Source organism: Caretta caretta, chromosome 24 (assembly GCF_965140235.1).
Source record: "Caretta caretta isolate rCarCar2 chromosome 24, rCarCar1.hap1, whole genome shotgun sequence".
Lineage (NCBI taxonomy): Eukaryota > Metazoa > Chordata > Testudines > Cheloniidae > Caretta > Caretta caretta.
The window spans coordinates 10,408,654-10,426,419 of record NC_134229.1 but is presented as its reverse complement, the minus strand read 5'-3'; the positions used below and the strand labels follow the sequence as shown (position 1 = coordinate 10,426,419).

Sequence of the window (17,766 nt, the reverse complement as noted above, 5' to 3'; positions counted from 1 at the left end):
TTTGCATCCTGGTTTGAGCCTTTCAGAGTCACGTTTTCCAGTTTTTCTCTCCACTTACGAGGACTGGAAACTTCCTTATTTTCAAAACGAGTCTCAGGTAGGATGGTATCTGCCTCAGGCAAGCTGGGGCTTTAAGCACCAGCTATTCCAAGTGGTTGCAGTGGGGGAGGAGGGGAGGGGATGTTGATTTGTTTTAAAGACATCTAGGCTTTATTCATCGTTTTGAAGGCTGAAAGGGACCATTGTGATCATCTCGTCTGACCTGGATAGTGCAGGCCTAGAGCTGAGCTTTTAGAAAAACATCCAATCTTGATGTAAGAATTGCCAGTAATGGAGAATGCACCACAACCCTTGGCAAATTCGTCCGTTTCTCCTCTTGCACCTGTATAAATCTGGCAACGCTCCAGTGGAGTCACGCTAGCATGAATGAGGTTGGGACCGGGCCCAAACCGGTTCAGCTCAACCCAGGGCTAGATTTCTAACGATTGTACAGAATCAGAGGGCTGCTGCTCTCTCCCACCCCCGCACCTTGTGCAGTCATTTAGACGGACTAGTTCACAGTGGGTAGGGAAACACTACCGCAGTGACCTGGGAGGGGCTTGCACTGGTGCAAGTGACTGCATAAGGTGTAAGCCAATTTGGACGTGGATAGGATTTAGATCTCCAAATCTCATTTCAGCCCAGTGGCACGTAGACCCCTGGGAACTCCACCTGCCTAGATCTTCAGGGTCACTTTGGAGCTGACAGGACTCTTCTACCGTCAGGCGGAACCTGCTCCGAGTGGGAGCCCTGAGCTTGCACTGAATTGCTCCCTTGTGAAGCAGGGCTCGCTGCTGCGCATGCCATAGCGAATCGTATCCCTAAGCCTCTGACCTGTCCGTTCCCAGGACGCTGCCCAAACCCACTCTGCCCTGACCTTGTGCAATCTACTTTGTAACTCTGTTTTCTAATCAGCGAATGACCCTGTCGCAGCAGGGGTGGCTGGGCGGGGAGATGGCAATGGGGCTTACTGAGCCCTGGCTCCCAGTCTCTGCCTTTGGGATACCAGGTGCTGTCACTGAGGAGAGAGCTGGCTCCTTCTGTCTGGGGTCCCTCCCCACGCCGGCTCCCTCTGGTGCGCTAGGGAGTGGGCAGCCAGGCTTAGGCAGGGTGGGGGCAGTTCGTTTTAGGCTTTTTATTTCTACTTTGGATTTGGGGGGAATTTTAGTTTATTTTATTCTTTTGCCTGGAGCGGGTGGGGTTGTTTCCGCTTGAATGCCACACGAATCCATTACAGCTGTCCGCCCCCTCGCTCCTGGAAGCCGGTGGGGGCTCACTCCAAGGGCACTAGCCAGCAGCTCCAAGGGGGGATGATAAGGGGCATGGAGCCTGAGCTACCCAGCTGGGCCTCCTTGCACCTCTGACCTAGGCATGCTGTGGCGGGAGCTCTTGTGTGTTTCTCTGGTGGGGAAGTAGGAGGGTTGGAACTTGCCCAAGGTGTCACTACAGAGGGGACTCGCACCAGCCTGCGGAGGGTCCCCCTGTAATTCCTTTCCTGCTAGCCATGGGGATCGTGCCACCCTCTGGGATCATTAGCCCCTCATCTGCTGGAAGAGGCCATGGCATCTTTGGAGCTGCCAGCAGCACCCCAGGCCCCCACTTCTGATCCTGGAAGCTCTCTGCTTCTAGCTCATCTCGTTGAGCTCTGAGCTGCCCTGGCTCCGAGAAGCTGGAGTCACCCCCTGCAGGGCACTCGGCAAAGAGAATGGGAATGGTCAGGGGGCTGGAGAATAGATGGGGGGTGGAAGGGCCAAACCTGCCCACCCTTGAAAGGCCTAATGTCAAGAAGGGTGGGTGAGGCAGCAGGATTTGTGTGCACCGGGCGGGGCAGGGGCATGGAGAAAGACAAAGGTAGGGGGAGATGTGTCCCCAGAAAGTGGAGGGGGTCTCCCCAGGGCCTGGGGGATGCGCCCAAGGGGCTGATCCCGCCCCAGAGGAGGAAGAGGAGTTGAATATAGGGTAGCTCTGTCCCAGCTCTGTGCTTTCACCCAGTGTACCGGCAATGTTGGGCAGCAGTGGGGGATGCAGAGAGGACCCCCTGCGACTTGGGCCCAGCAGTGGCAGGTGGCGTAGAGCTGGACGCCTACCAGGGCATGGATAGATTTGGATGCAGGGTTAAAGGTTGGGCAGGCAGGAGAGGACGGGACGGGAACTGGTGCCCACAGAGCTGGGCCTCCCAAGGCCAGCTTGGGGGAAGCCTGCAGGGGAGGGGGTGATTTTTCCAGGCAGGGATGGGGGGAGGTCAGGGGGCAGCCAGGATTCTGCTGTTCTGTGTGCGCTTTTCTGCAGGCAGTGACGGACCTCATGCTGCCCCATTAAAGCTGAATTTTCAAGCCTGGGCCTTGGTGCATTTGAATCATTGGTCAGTTTCCTCCTCGTTATTCCCTGCCCCGTCTGGCTTTGCTGTCCACACTGGAGAGGAAGCGGAGAGAGGGGTGGCAGTGGGCCAGCGTCCTGGACTAGGAGTCACCATGCCTTGGGCTTCTAGGCTGTCTCCGCCACTGCCTTGCTATAGGGCCCTGGGTACGTCCCTTCCTCTCACAGATCTGGGCAGTTAGTGCTGGCCAGTGTGGTGTTCAGGAGGGCCGTGCTGCAGGGAGCAGGATGTAGGGCCTTTTCCCCTTGGACTCAAGGATGGCTCCAATGCCCCCGCTGCTGCCGGCGGGGGCCATGCTGCTCCGGGTTTTGCCTTTTGGCTGTGACGTGGTCCTGATTCACCCTAGGATCCCAGGGCACTTTTTTCAAAGAGCCTCATGACCTGGCCCTACCCCACCACTGGCAACTCCATCCTGCCTCCTTTAAGTTCCCCCTGCTGATTCAGCTGGGCCCTGGATGGTTTTCTGCTTCCTGCCATCAGCTGTCTTGTTGCTGGGCCGTGTTCCGCCCCAGGCATGGCTGCAAGCGCAGCGAGGGGCGTAGAGGGCTTCTTGTCTCGTCTGCAATCTGCGCCTGACTCCTCTGCACCTTAGGCAGCCGCTTACCAGCGCAAGCTGCATGCAGAACGCTGCTCTGCTGCGTGACACTGTCCCCAAGGCGTGGGCAGGGAGGCAGCACTGGAGGGAGGAGAGCTTCATGGAGCAGCCTGGCCACCAGCTTGTACGCCTGGGCTCCCACCCAACCGGGCCTCTCTTCTTTCTCCCGTTCCAGTTCCGCCTCCCACATGCCCTGGAGTAAGTGACGGCACGAGGTGCCTGGAGCGCTGGGCCCACACGTGTCTCCAAGTGCCCCAGCGATCAGAGGGCAGGTGGTCGCACTCGCTCTATGAGCCTTCCAGTCCCATTCACTTGCCCCTGGCGCAACAGGGCTGCTCTGGCCTAGCGCTGGTGGGTGCAATGTGTACGTATCAGCAGCCAAAGGGTTAACCCATTGCAAGCTCTGCCCCTAAGCCTATTGCTGCTGGGGATGTGGCCGGTGTGTCCTGTGCTCCTGCCCTAGCTCAGTGCCATGGGGCCGTTCCAGTCTCCCTGCAGGCAGGAAGGTGCCAGGAGCTGCTGAGGGCAGGATTCCTCCGCTGCCCCTGGGATGTTAGCTGCAGCATGGCCCAATTGCATTGATTTCGGAGCCAGAGCACCATGGCTCCTGGGATCGTGGTGTGGGGGGACGGGACTCATGGCCAGAAGTTTTAGGAGTGGAGTGGGCTTTGCTGCATCTGCTTTCTCTGTCTGACTGGACACGGGCCCTAGAGGGCAACTCCCCTCCGAGAGCCAGAGCTGGGGTGCAACCAGACCACAGAGAATGAAAGCCTTTGTTGCAGGGAGTGAGTCAGGCATTGAGGGGAACGAAAAGAGCGGAGCAAGTGAGTTCTTAGGAGCAGGGCCTGCCTTTCTGACCAGCACAGCGGGGCTCTGGTCCTTGGCTGGGGCTCCTGGGTGCTACTAATAACACAAAGCCCCTCTCACCAGCCTGCTTCTGCCTGATGCTGCTGGATATTATATTCCTGGATATTAGGAAAAACTTTTTCACTAAGAGGGTGGTGAAACACTGGAATGCGTTACCTAGGGAGGTGGTGGAATCTCCTTCCTTAGAGGTTTTTAAGGTCAGGCTTGACAAAGCCCTGGCTGGGATGATTTAACTGTGAATTGGTCCTGCTCCCAGCAGGGGGTTGGACTAGATGACCTTCTGGGGTCCCTTCCAACCCTGATATTCTATGATTCTATGACATTTCAGACTCTAATTGGCATTAGCCTCACTTGTGACCTATGTGTCCCCCTCCCGATGGCACCATCCAGCTAATTTTTTACATTAAAAAAACCCCGCCCAACATTTTAGATTTTTTTTTTTTCCTGAGCCAAACTGTCCACCTCAGCTCAGCTGACTAACCCTACACTGAGATCCCAGGGTCTTCATCTCACGCGTGACCCTCCACTAATACTGCAAGACTTGCCTATGGAACTCAAGGGACTTTTTGGAACACTGCAAGTAACAGCTCCAGCGCGCACGGGCCCTTGTTCCTTGCAGGCTTCCAATGAAGCTTTTCATTTCTATAAGCGAGTATTAAAGTAGCCCAGGGTCTCAGCCCACTGCCCCCTAGCAGCCCTACAATCAAATGGCAGAGAGTGTTATTTTATTGGCCCTACAATAACAAACCAGTCTGTATAACTTGTGCTTAAGTCCAACAATGACAAAGGAGTGCACACAGCTAACTCTCCAGGGTAACCCTTTGTCAACAGTACAGTGCATGGTGCCCGTGCATATGAGAGCCCTACAATAACAAACCACTGTTTGCATTGGAAAAATATCTGTGAAGGAAACAGATTTCAGGGTGAGGCTCCCAGGAAGCTACTGTAAACAGCACAGAGAGGAAAGAGTTAAACATTCTCAAATGCGGCAGGTGATCGCGCACCTCTCAGGACTCCGGGGGTTCTCTGCCCACCTCCACCACTGGCCTTCTGTAGGCTCTTGGGTAAGTCACCTTCTCTCTTTGCTGCAGTTTCCCTGTCTCTAAAATGAAGCTGTGCTTTGAGATCCTCAGCTGGACAGCCCTAGAGTGCTAAGCAGCGGGAAGTAATCTTGTGCAGATGTTTGTTTCAAGTGCAGTGGAAGGGGAGCCACTTTACCACTGCTAATTTTCTTACGCCTGTCACAGCTAGAGTTTCTAACTGAGTTTAGGGCCCTGTGGCACCAGGCGCTGTACGGACAAAGAGCGAGAGCCAGGTGCTCATGATCTAAATAGATAAGACAGGTGGGAGGAACAGAGATGGGAAGGCACTTGGCCAAGGTCCCACAGCAGGTCACTGGGGTGGCCCCAGAGCAGGGCCTGGCCCCATCCTGCCCCCAGCCGCCCTGTCACTTCCCTTTCTTACTCCCTCTGTTCCCAACCTCCCCCCTGTCATGTGCATTTCCTTCCGTAATTTTGCGGCCGCTCTGAGCACAGCTCTTTATTTGGACTAGCCACCCCCGAGGGGACACAGACTTCAAGCGCCAAAGGATTGTGGGTATGTGCTTTCCTGCCCACCCCTGCGGCGATGTCTCTAAAGCTCTTTGGCTGCATTCCCCCCGTTTGCATTCACCACCCCCCACCGCCCAGCTAGGTTTATTTCAAATGTTTTCACTTCCCCTCTTTTTTGTCGGTGAAACTGCAGCTCCATCACAGCTCTCTGCTAGCTCCTGGCTCTTCAGCTCCCAAGCGTGTGCTATAAGGTACGTTCTGTCCCTGTCTGACCTCTCCTCCTTCTGCACCGCCTGCGCACCGCAGTGCCAGCCAGAGCCAGCCAGCTGCAAATTGTGGGTAAACGGAGCCCGCTTGGAAAATGTGAGTCGAGCCTCCCTCCCCCTCCCCGCTCTCCAGTTATTGCTCCATAGAAGAATATAACAGCCTACTATTGCTACCTTCAGTTCCAGTGGCTGGGCTGTGCGGCTGAAGCTCCAGTAGTTCAAACCCTGTTGAATTTGTTAGGTAAATGCCCCAATCCCTGCTTTGGAAAGGAGCACAGCTTCCCCTCGTTTTACCTCCTTTATCAGCAGCCACCCTCCACCCCAGAGGTGGCTGCATTTCTGGGGCGGGTGACTCTATTTGAGGTGGGTAAACACCAGAGAAGGAGAAGAATCAGTTTGGCATGAAGGGGCGCATCTAGAAGTGATGGGGTGGAATGAAGGATGAGAGAATTTAAACTGACTGCCCCCCCCCCCCCGGGAAGGGGTGGGAGCCCCCTGGTGTGGGACAAGGCCCAGGAGAACACACCAAAGGGTTATTCCTGCCTTTTCCAGTATGATCGTGCAACCCCTGCACACGGGACCAGTGTCTAATCTCAGTGGTCCCTGTGTCAATGCAGACACAGGCCACGGGCGCCACGGAAGTGACTGCAGATTTACACTCCACTCAGAATCTACCTGGTGATCCCTGTCGTGCTTTGGAATCCTTCTGTCCGAAAGAAGCCATGGCAGGGTTGTGGAGAAAGGCTCGAGACACAGAATCTACAAATTGTGATGGTGTGCAAATGGAACACACTGGGAAAGTCCGTGTCGAGCCCTCCAGTGACCTGGTCCACGTACGAGGATAACAGCCTACCACTGCTGCCAGTAAACGGAGTTCAGCAAATGGGCTCAGAACACCCCCGAGTACTGCACTGTTTAAATCTGAGGGTTAGTTTGGGCCCTTTGTAAAAAGAGTACCCATGCACGGCTCAGAATGGTTATTAGTATTTATTGTCTGTATTCCAGCACTGCCTGCAGGCCCCAGGCAGGATCAGGGCACCATGGCACCAGATGCTGGAAAGACAGCCTCTGCCTCCAGGAGCTCACAGGTTAAGGCCGGAGGACCTATAACTGTACACTGTACCCGCAAAGTGCTCACAGCTTCCCCTGGCTGTGACAGACTGACAACTTCCTGCAACCTCCTGAACGAACATGAGTTCAATTTTATTGAATTCGGTTAGTATCTTTGGGATCCACTGTATTAAAAATGCAATTGTCTCTGTGTGATTGAGGCATTGTATGTATCGTTTCCTTAGGAAGGGTAAACAGGAGATCAGCAGGGGGTGATTAGGCGAATTCAGGCAGGCTGTAACATCTCCAGAGAAGCCGACCCCGCTGGAGATGGGTCACATATACTGTTTCAAACTGGATTCTCCAGGGACCAATGGCCAGATAAAGGGTTTTTGGATAAACAGCCTGGTTTTAAACTGATTCAGGGCCTTCTCCCTGATCCAGCAAACGGACAGGACCCCAGGGCCACAGAGGGCCCCAATCCTTTGGGAAGGGTTGGAAGGACGGGGCCTACTGTGGCCCCATAAGATGGAGCAGTTATTCAGAGCTGAAGCGGCGATGAACTTGTACCAACAAGGGATGGGTGTCCGAAGGCCTCCTGCTGCCAGAATCCATGAGACGGGTGGGAGGAATCCTGGTGAGCTGATTGGCAGGCGTGTAGGTTCTTTAGTTGCCCTGCATGTGTTTTCTCCGTAACGCTTTCACCTTGAGAATAAAGCAGACTTGTCTAGGAAATGCTGCGGGGTACCTTATAACTGTAGCAATGACATCAGGTCATAGGACTGAACAGGCAGGTGGAGAGAGGCAATTGCACCCATTCGCCGTCTCCAAAGAGAAAGCCAGCAGGTGTCCTTGGGCAACCTGAACACCGGGCAGGGAAGAGTGCAGCCTGGAGGAACCCCAGCCAGAAGGGCTGCACCCAGAAAAGCAATGGCTGGGGAGCTGGCCTCCTGAGGGTGGGTGGCCTTGCTGGGCCACTGAGGGGAACTATGGGTGCAGTTGCCCTAAACCAGCCTCCCTGAGTGAAACCAGCTGAGCCAGCAAAAGCACAGATTTGCCAGTATAACAGCTTCTGTCACAGATTGTCCCCATACCCACAGGGCTGGCCAGGCCTGGCCTGGGTAAACTCAGGTCTTGAGTCTCGTCTGTCTCTGCTGGTGGCCAGGCGCTATCCCTTGCTGCTGTTATGATTATCATCACCATGCACTTTTTACAGCAGCTTTTCATCCGTTGATCTCTAAGCTGGTCAGTCTAGTGACCCGTTTTGCAGATGGAGAAACCGAGTCATGAAGATTTACCCAAGGGCGAAGATGGGACTAGAACCCACGTCTCCTGCAGCTCAGCAGGCCACACTGCCTGCCTTAACAGCACCTCCGTAAGCCGAAGGGGAAAACTGGGTAGCTTTTCTTTGCCGTCCAAACGCCACCTGGGCCAAGCTCCGCCGGATGGGCGGGCTGAATGCTGGCAGAGCCTTCGCTGGGGCAAATGGGACTCAAACACTGACCTGGACAAATCTCCCAGCATTTGGTGCCTAATGAAAAACAAAATGTCCTATCCCACCAAACCTCAAAACCTTTATAACCCCCTCCCTCGATGTACCCCTTTTTCCCCCCACCTCCATTGCCTTCCCCCTGTCTGCAGGGAGATGGAAATTTGCCACTGATCCCTGGCGCTTTGTAATTATTTATTACATTATAACAGCTTCCCAGCCCCTACCCCAGCTGGCCTCCTGCTGCAAGGGATGGATGGAAAATAGGTCAGGGATAATGTTTGTCTTTCGGGGTGGGGGACAAAGCATTAGGGTGGGGGAAGGGAGGACTCAAAGGGTCTCTTCTTCTCGCTTGGGATTATGTTTATTCCCAGGGTCCTTTAACGACAGCACTTGGGCCCTGTGTGACAATCACTGAAACAGACAAAAAAAAAAAAAAAACAAAACCAAGGAGTGCTTGTGGCACCTTAGAGACTAAGAGCTCTTACTAGTAGCATTAGGGTAGCACCTAGTGGCCCTGACTGAGACTGGGGCCACACTGTGCTGGGTGCTGTGTGTGCATCTAGGAAGAGACCGACCCTGCCCCAGAGAGCTCACTATCGAAATAAACCAGCCAGACACAGAGTGTGTGTGCGCGTGTGGGGGAAACTGAGGCACAGAGAAGAAACACAACTTACCCAAAGTCACTCAGCAGATCAGAGCCTGGCCTAGAGCCCAGATGTCCTGACTCTCCATCTCACGTCACAGCTACAAACTGACATCTATCATCTGTCGTGGCCCCAGCTGGGATCAGAGACAGTGCAACTACAGCGACTGTTCCCTGGGCACCTCCAGAGAGGCTGGAAGCACCAGGAATTGCCCACCAGGGCCCATTCTCTTGATGTTCACTCCCATGCGTGGAGGTGCTTAGAAGTGAGTAGCGGGCGGGCGTGGCGCAGCAAGGTCTAGATAGCCAGAGCAGAGCTGGAGCAATCGGCTCTGGGGATGGCCGGCCTGAGCACCCCATTGCCATAGACAGAGCTGAATCCCCAGAGTCTGTCAGGACCTAGGCAGCAGAGAAATCTGTGTTAAGGGGCCAGCCCACATGGGTCACATAGTGGAGGAAAGTGGAGAAGGATTTCAGTGGGCCTGATTCTCCTTTGCCCTGCTCCCTGGGCCCAATCCTCCATGGCCCTGCTTCTTGGGCCTGATCCTCCATGGCCCTCCTTCCTGGACCTGATCTTCCATGGCTCTGAGCCTTGTGCTCGATCCTCCATTGCCCTGCTCCCTGGGCCCGATCCTCCATGGCCCTGATCCTTGTGCTCGATCCTCCCTGGCCTGACTGGCACCTTGCACCATCATTTACAGCAGCACAAACCAAAACTGTCGCATTTCACATCCACTTTGCCCTGATGTAAGAGCCACACGCTGACTCGTGGCCAGGGAGTTTGCGGGGCTGTCTCATAGCAGCAGCCAGCTGCCGTGCACAGACTGGGCTGTAATTAAGTCCCTTGTTTGCTGCTGCAGACTGAATGCCTGGCTCGAATCCCTGCTCTTCTCTGGAACTGGGCCTCCCTGCCTTCAAATGGCAGAGACAATTCTGTGTGCAGAGGCTTTATTTGGAGTGGCCTGCACCAGCCTGAGCTCAGGAATGTGGTCCCTGTTCCTCGCCATCCCAGGAGATCTGGTTTGTGCAGAGCAAAATCCAGACCCAGGCTGAGGTGGGAAAGAATCCAGCATGGAAACAACCGGGCTTGCTATTTATTGTGTGTATTTTTAGATCTGGCCACTGCAGACTTGCTACTCGAACTAGACACATTTAGCCTGCAAAGGCTTTTTTAACTGGGAGGGGAATTAACCTCTGGAGCAGCTCACCATGGGTTCATGGATTCCCCATCACCTGGAGTCATTGCATGCTTTTCCAAAAGATACGCTCTAGCTTACCCACCAAATATGGGCTGGATGCAGGAATCACTGGGCGAGGTTCTCTGGCCTGGGGTTATGCAAGAGGTCAGACTAGATCTCAGTGGTCCCTTCCGGCCAGAGCTCTAGGAATAATCCCTAGAGAATCACTGATTTGGCAGAATTCTCCTCTTTCTCAGCTTGCAAATTATTTGTGATCAGTCCCTGATTTCCCACAATTCATTGGTTGTTCCCTGAAGGCTCCCACATCACTCATGCTTGGTTCATTGCTCTTTCAGCACAGCGGTTACAAATGTTCCATCCCCAAAGTGCCGGCTATGTCGGTTTCATTTTGACTGGACACTCAGGTCACGTGATATCATTTCCAATATCCAATTTCCAGCACTCATATGGGACACTAATTAAGTGTGTGTCATGTATATACCCCCATCTTCTGGGCCACATAAGAGGATAACAACCTACCATTGGTGCTAGTTGATGGAGTTGCTCCATTCGCTCAAGAGTTAGAGGCTCCGGCACTCTTTATGATAAAGGCCACGGGGTCAGTTCTCTGCAATGACTCAAGGTGGAGTAGGGTCAGCTGTTGCTCAGTGAACAGTTCAGAACTGGCTCTCTGCAAATGCTCACTGATGGTTGCTTAAAAACTGCTGGAATATTGATGGGATGGGAGCACCGCTGGGCACTGACATAGCCAGCTCCAGTGAGCTCAGCCCATATTCCCAAGGACTCAGCACCTGCATCCAGAGCTAGATTGTCAGGAGAGTCATGCACCCAACATGGCGAGTGCTTGGGAAAATCAGACCCCAATGGTCTTTGGCCTGGGCCATGCAGGAGGTCAGACTAGAGGCTGCTAATGGTCCTTTCTGGCCTTAAAATCTATGAATCACAGGGCAGGATGTGTGTCTGTTAAATTAGAGGGAACTGTGTTTTCCTCCCCAGGCATGCAGATCCCCATGGGATCCATCTGGTGGGTCTGATTGAAGGAGCAGGGTCATGTTCAGTCCTGCCCAAAGTCTGTTCCAGTCAAACCCATCGGTTGTTCCATTGCCAGCATCCCAGTGCCTTGGATTTTTCCATTTGTGCCTATGTTCTTTAGAAACCAACATCTTTACCTCCGAGGTGACTGTATCCATCCAGGCCCTGGCACAAGCCACCAGGCAGCTCCCTGCAGTGGGACATCAGCCCAGAGCAGCAAGTGACATAGGTATCACAACAAAGCCACAACCCTTCCTTTGGGGGAGTGAGGGGGCAGCTCGGGGAGAGGTAGGGCACAAGGAAAGCAGGGCAAAGAAACTTTACCTGCTGCCAGATTTAGAGAGTAATTTTGCTTGCTAATTAATTAACTGGCACACGGCACTTCCCCACTGATGGAAAAACAGCCCCTGAGACCAGAGCTGCCCTGGAAAGGTTCCTCTGCTCACCCAGATCTCGCTCATGCCCCGCTAGCAGAGCTGAGCTGGGAGCATTGCAATATCCTGCCATTGCCCTGGGATGCAGAGGAGAGATGCAGTGGCAGAGGATGCTCTGAGTATCACAGTGCCCTGTGGTATCATGCTCAGCAGGACATGCTACTGCTATCACCAAAAAATAGCCAGGTGCTCAAATCATGCCTCCAGCAGCCCCAGTGCGCAAGGAGTCTGTGGTCTGGCCACGCCCACATGCCAACAGGCCACACCCCTTTGGAAATGTGATGCATGGTAGCTGGGGCTCTCTTAGACTGAGCAGGGGTGCTGGGTGGGTATTCAGCCCTGTTCTTGAGTGGGTGTGTGGGAATGCCGGTGCCCTGTCTCTCCTAAAATACCTGCTAGCCTAGCTATAGATTCAAACTGAACCCACTGCTGAACTGCAGCCACCTCTGGGACAGAGCGTGGCAGCAGTTCAGCAGCCACATGGCACCCCTGCAGCAGGGTAGGGCCTGAGGGAGAATTCTGCATGCAGCTGAACCTGGAAGGAGGGGGTTAGTCTGACTTGTCCAGAGACCAGGGCTAATGTCTGTTCTCCAGCCACAGATACCATGGGATCAGTAATGACAAGTGGTCCCAGGCCGTGCTTTCCCTTTTATTTGAGAGGCAGCAAGCACCTCACCAGTGCAACCTAATGAGCCCCCCACACCCCTCCCTGCAGTGCAGCACCCCCAGCTGAGCCCCCCACACCTTTCCCTGAAACACAGCTCATCACACGCTGCAGCTGGCAAATTGGAGCCATCAGTCATCACGGAGCAGAAGAGATCTTCACCTCTGAAGCCATCAGCTTCCTGCAACACCTGAGTTTTCCTTGCAGGTCTCCCAGCCTGGTCCTAGCCAGCTTTGACCCAGCTTTGCTTTGGAGAGTCAGTGAGCTCCTGGCCCAAGCAGGGCACAACAGATACCTGACGGGAGAATCCTAAGGGCCAATCTTCCCTAGCAGCCCAGGATGTTCCCAGCATGTGCCAATTCTGGGGTTCCCATGGGGCTGGCCCTGCAGGCGCCGACTCTTGTCTGAAGCCACAGAAGAGCCCAGATGGAGCGAGCAGGCAGAGAACACGGCCCCTCTTTAGTGGAAGGCTGAGAGCAGGCTCAGCTCGCGATTCCAGGGCTGGCAAGGCAGAACGAAATCCTGCTCTGTGCCCTTTGTTCTTGAGTGGGTGTATGGGATTGTACAGAGGCGTTTCCTCTGGTACAATGACATCTAGTGGCAGGGCCAGGCAGTGGCTAACATTCGAGGAAGAAGGGATTTGGAGTGAAAACTGGAACTGGTTGACTTTATTTTTTTGGTCCGAACAAAGCCAGATTCTGAAAGTTTTCTGTAGCCTACAGCAGTTGGGTAGCGTCTCTTTACAGAGGCCAGGAATTCTCTAGTGAGCAGCCTGCCTGGCTGCTACTGCAGAAACCACTAAAACCTAACAGAGCAGCAGTGTATCCATACGCTAGGCCTTGTGGATTTATATACAGCTCGTAAAAACACGGTTATTTGGAAGCCAGCTATGTTCATGTCGTCTGGATTCTTAGTATCGTGTAAAGAGCAAAGACACAGCATTTGCAATGGACTTTCCCCTCCCCTCCGCCCCACCTCCAATTTTTCATTTTTTGTTCCACTTTCAGTTTCTGGGCTGATTTATTTTTTTTTGTTTTTTCATCAGCACATTGCGCTATTTGGTCTACTCACCTGGGAGGAGGTTTCCACCCTGCTCCACTCAAACAACATTGGATTCTGCAAATAGAAAGTGTTCCTGGAGTGAAAAGCACCGACTCGGGGAACAACAACCACAACCAAGAATTTTATTTTTAAAAGTCTGTCGAAAATTTGAAAGAGGCCAAATTGGTTCAGGTCAGTTCCAAAACCAAGAGGAGGAAAATGCATTCATGATTTTTGAAATGTCCACAAATGGCGGTGTAAAAACACAGCCCAAAAAGACAGCCCCTGCCCCAAAGTGTTTACAAGCTAATGGTATGGAGGCCTGTCCAAATACTCACAGATATTTAGGTGCCTAATCCCATTGGTCTCAATGGAGGGTAGGCACCTAAACACCTGTGCCTTTGTCAGCAGCCTTTTAATAATCCTTTTGGTGGACAAACTGCTGCTGGAGTAGAATCCTTCCTTTGTTACTGATAATTTGTATAAAAGCCTCAATCCAGATCAGACCACCAGTGTGCGAGGATCTGTATGCACACAGAACCAAAAGGCAGTCCCTGCCCTGTGATGTGTCACAGTGCAGTGGCCGTATCATCAGAATTAAAGCTCGGATCTGCTTCTTCTTCCTTCTTCCTTTATGCCCCTTTCCCTGATGGGGGTCGTGGCGGCAGCATGGAGAGGAGGGAGGCCCAAACCCCCTTTTCTTCCGCAGCATGTTCCAGCTCCTCTTGGGGAAGATTCACCAGCATTCCCAGGCCAGCCGGGAGATATAATCCCTCAGCGTGTCCTGGGTTGGCCTTGGGGCCTCCGCCCAGAGGGACATGCCGGGTAGAGTTCCAACAGAAACCTCCTAGGGGGCGTCCTGATCCGGTGCCCGAACCACCTCATCTGGTTCCTCTTGATCTGGAGGAGTAGCGGGTCTATTCCAAGGCCCGCCCGAGTAGCCGAACTCCTCGCCCTATCTCGGAGAGTAAGCCAAGCCACCCGGCGGAGAAACCTCATTTCCGCCGCTTATACCAGCAATCTCATCCTTTCAGTCATTACCCAAAGTTCATGGCCATAGGTGAGGATGGGGACGCAGAGTGACCTGTAAACCGAGAGCTTCACCCGAGACCTCAGCTCCCGTGTCACCACCACGGATCAGTACAGCGCCCGCGTTGCCGCCACCGCCCCAATCTGCCAATGGATCTCACGCTCACGCTTGTCATCACTCGTGAACAAGACCCCTAGATACTTGAACTCTTCCACTAAGGGCAGCTGCTCCCTGCTCACCTGGAGAGAGCAGTCTACTGTCTTCCAGGAGGGGACCATGATGACCTCTGATTTGGGGGTGCTGATTCTCATCCCAGCTGCTTTCACACTCAGCAGTGAGACATTCGAGTGCATGTTGGAGATTGCAGTTTGAACAAGCAAGAAGGGGGTGGAGTCAAGTCAGGCCACCTATGTAACCTGGCTGGGCCCAGCCCGAAAAGGAGACGGGAACCCATCTTGCAGGCTCACTACCCGCGAGGTGAAAGGTGGGGGGTCGGGTGCGATGGCAGAATGGCAGCGGGAGGGACAGACTGGCCCTCCGCAATGGAAACAAATGCAGGGATCATTAGTAAAATATTGCCGGGGGGAGGGGAGGGATTTGGACAAATGTATGCCACATTTTTCCTGCATGTGAAAAAAACCCACTAAGATTTGTGACATTTTTTCATAGTTTTTCTCTGAAAACTTCCCTCCAAAATTGTTTTGTTAGTTTCCATCACAAACCTATTTTGTTTGATACGTTGTCATGCCGATGCCTTTCTGGACGAGACACTTTAGCCAAACACAGTTTATAAACTCAGTTTATAGGGCTCTAACCCAGGGGAATCTGGGTGAAATATAATGGCCTGTGATATACAGAAGGTCAGACCAGATGGTCTAATGGCCTCTTCTGGCCTTAACACTCAGTGGCTGTATGGATTATTTCTAATTGTCTCCAAATACAATTATGATTGGCCACTTTGCAACACGTGGCATTTTCTAAAAAAAGTGGGACTGCTCCAGAAATGGAGGGCGTGTCTGGAGAAATCACAGTTTTGGATCATGCATGTTATTGACTTTGGGCAGAAGCAGGAATTTATCCTAGCATGCTGCACAGGGCAAATTATATCCTACGTTGTGCAATATCTGGTCTAACATTATCCCCACCATACTAGATATTCATGAACAAAGTGGTTAGCCAGTACATATGCAGGGGAACCCAGATCTGATGGTTAAATACACGGACAGCATCGTGAACAATGATTACTGTCCTTCACCCAGACGAACCCAGAGAGTCGCCATTTTTGGATGGTTTTTTCCCACTTGGCACACACAGAACGGATCTGTTCCCGCAGTGACTCCATTGCTGGATGCTGAGGAAGTGGAATTTGGAAGCTTTTTCCAGGGCGTCTTTCTGTCTCATCCCCTTTCTAATTGCTCTTCCAGGCATGGAGTGTTAAAAGCCAGGCTCCCAGAACTGAGGACTGGAGTGCCTGATGTGAGATCTCTGCCACCTCCCTGCTCTCTCGCAAGCACTCTCAGCATCAGATGCTACCATAGTTCAGTGCCACGTATCTCTCTTGCTCAGGTTAAAAGCTCCACTCTGTGGTGTTATTGGGAACTCTGCCCTCAGCCATGCAGGCCCCAAGTAAGACATATAAGCATGGGCTTAAGTGGTTTGCAGAATAGGGAGCTGAGAAGTTCCTCTTTTTTTCTCTGGCCATTTTACCAGGAAGATGTTAATTTCTCACTGGTTTGAGGTGCATCCATTTTTGGGTACCCTCCATGGCACTGGTTTCCATGGGTGCAGCATCACTGGAATTCAGACCCTGGGTATCTCAAACTGGAGGCGCCCAAAACTAGGGACCATTTTTGACAAAATGAGTCCCATTGCAATGAGAGACCTGTTCCCTAAACACACGTCTCTGAGGCATGGTCTGCTCCTTTGCCTCACGCTGACCCTGGCTCTTGAAATCCAGCATCCCCTTGATTTAAGTCCCTTTCATGGAGGAGAGGTCCATCAATGGCTATTAGCCAGGTTGGTATCCCTAGCCTCCGTTTGCCAGAAGCTGGGAATGAGCAACAGGGGATGGATCACTTGACGATTACCTGTTCTGTTCATTCCCCCGGGGCACCTGGTACTGGACACTGTCGGAAGGCAGGATACTGGGCTAGATGGACCTTTGGTCTGACCCAGTAGGGCCGTTCTTATCTTATGTTCTTTGTTTTTCAGTACACAGACCAAAAGTCCAGATCCTCAGCTGGGGCAAACAGCTCTGTTGAAGTCAGTGGACTCTAGGCTGGGAACTGGCAGAGCTGGCTTCTATTCCTGGCCTTGGGTGAATTGTTTCCCCACCTGCCCTTTCTCTTGTCTATTGTGAGCTCTTGTGGGACTGCCTGTCACTCGGTGTGTCTGTGTGTAGCACCATGGGTACCTGAGCTCAGGAGTGGTCCTCCAGCACTGCTGTAATATAGCAGATAATGGTGCAACTCTGATTTACACCAGTTGAGGATCTGGCCCAAAGCCTTGGAAGGCAGAGGGGAGACGGCATGTCCATTTCAAAACCTTTTTTATTAAAAGAAAGCAAGAGAGACAGCAAGCTCGGGAGCTTTGGGGGTGCTCGTGTGTCTGAGTGCGGGGGAGGGCAGGGCACTGGGGATGTTCTATAGGTCACCCGACATCATGCTGCCCGTAGCTGGTCCTGGTCTTTGCTGCAATTCTCCCTCATTTCCTTTTTATCCATCTACCCTTCCCGTCCATGAGTTTAATCTTTGCATAAATCCCTCAACCTACTGAGTTACCCATCCCAAAGCCATGTTGACCACAGAGCTTGTCCTCATGGGTCCTTCTCCAGCTCATCTACCTACGTATTCAACTCCTTGACATTGCCCATCTATCTCTCCAGCTATGCAGATACACCAGTGCATAGCCCCCTTCCATCCACCCCACGGTCTGTGCACCCAGTCCCTCGCTCCTCTGTACATTTATCGAGCTGCTCCACACTCTTCTGCTTGCATAGTCGTCTTTCTGCAAGGCCGTTCTTCCAACGCTTCATACCATGCACTCCTCTTCTGTTGTCCCGTTCACTCGTCCATCTTGTTCTTTGCTCCATCCTTCCATCCCACCCGTTTGCTCCAAAATGACACACCATCCCATGCGTCTATACAATTGATGTCACTGCTATAAAAACCCTCCTCCTGCTCCTTCACGGAGCGGGCCTCGTTCATTTATCTGTACAGCTATAAAATAGACATATGTGTATAAAGATCTGATTTATTACCTGCATATTCACCCCTTGCACACCACTCCGTCACATCTGCAGAGTCTCTACCACTATCCATTTTACCCTGTTTTATAGACCCAAATAACCGGGTACATCTGCCATCCATTTATCTCCCCATTCACTCTTTTCTCTTCCTCCTTTGCCAGCTATCACTCTTTCCTCCGTTGATCCCTCCTTCCCAAACACCTGTCGCTTCATGAGTCTCCTTCCTCTCATCCTTCTACC

At 52.8% G+C, this 17,766-nt stretch overlaps 1 protein-coding gene and 1 long non-coding RNA gene across 4 annotated transcripts in view; one reads left to right on the top strand and one right to left on the bottom strand.

Moving 5' to 3' along the window:
• Positions 1-5,456: 5,456 nt before the first annotated feature.
• LOC142069935 (uncharacterized) lies at positions 5,457-6,960 on the top strand. Of its 2 annotated transcripts, none has more exons than XR_012665895.1 (2): positions 5,457-5,679; positions 6,700-6,960. It is a non-coding gene; the product is annotated as an uncharacterized LOC142069935 (long non-coding RNA). The 2 variants fall into 2 exon arrangements; XR_012665896.1 differs by having other exon boundaries at positions 5,457-5,791.
• A 6,418-nt stretch (positions 6,961-13,378) lies between these two features.
• The window catches only part of KCNJ9 (potassium inwardly rectifying channel subfamily J member 9), a 28,063-nt gene continuing 23,675 nt past the window's right edge, over positions 13,379-17,766 (bottom strand). For both annotated transcript variants that reach the window (XM_048828528.2, XM_048828530.2), the window contains exon 4: positions 13,379-17,497. In XM_048828528.2, coding sequence (XP_048684485.2) covers positions 17,439-17,497 — 59 coding nt within the window. In that variant the 3' untranslated portion in view covers positions 13,379-17,438. The remainder of the gene's footprint in view (positions 17,498-17,766) is intronic.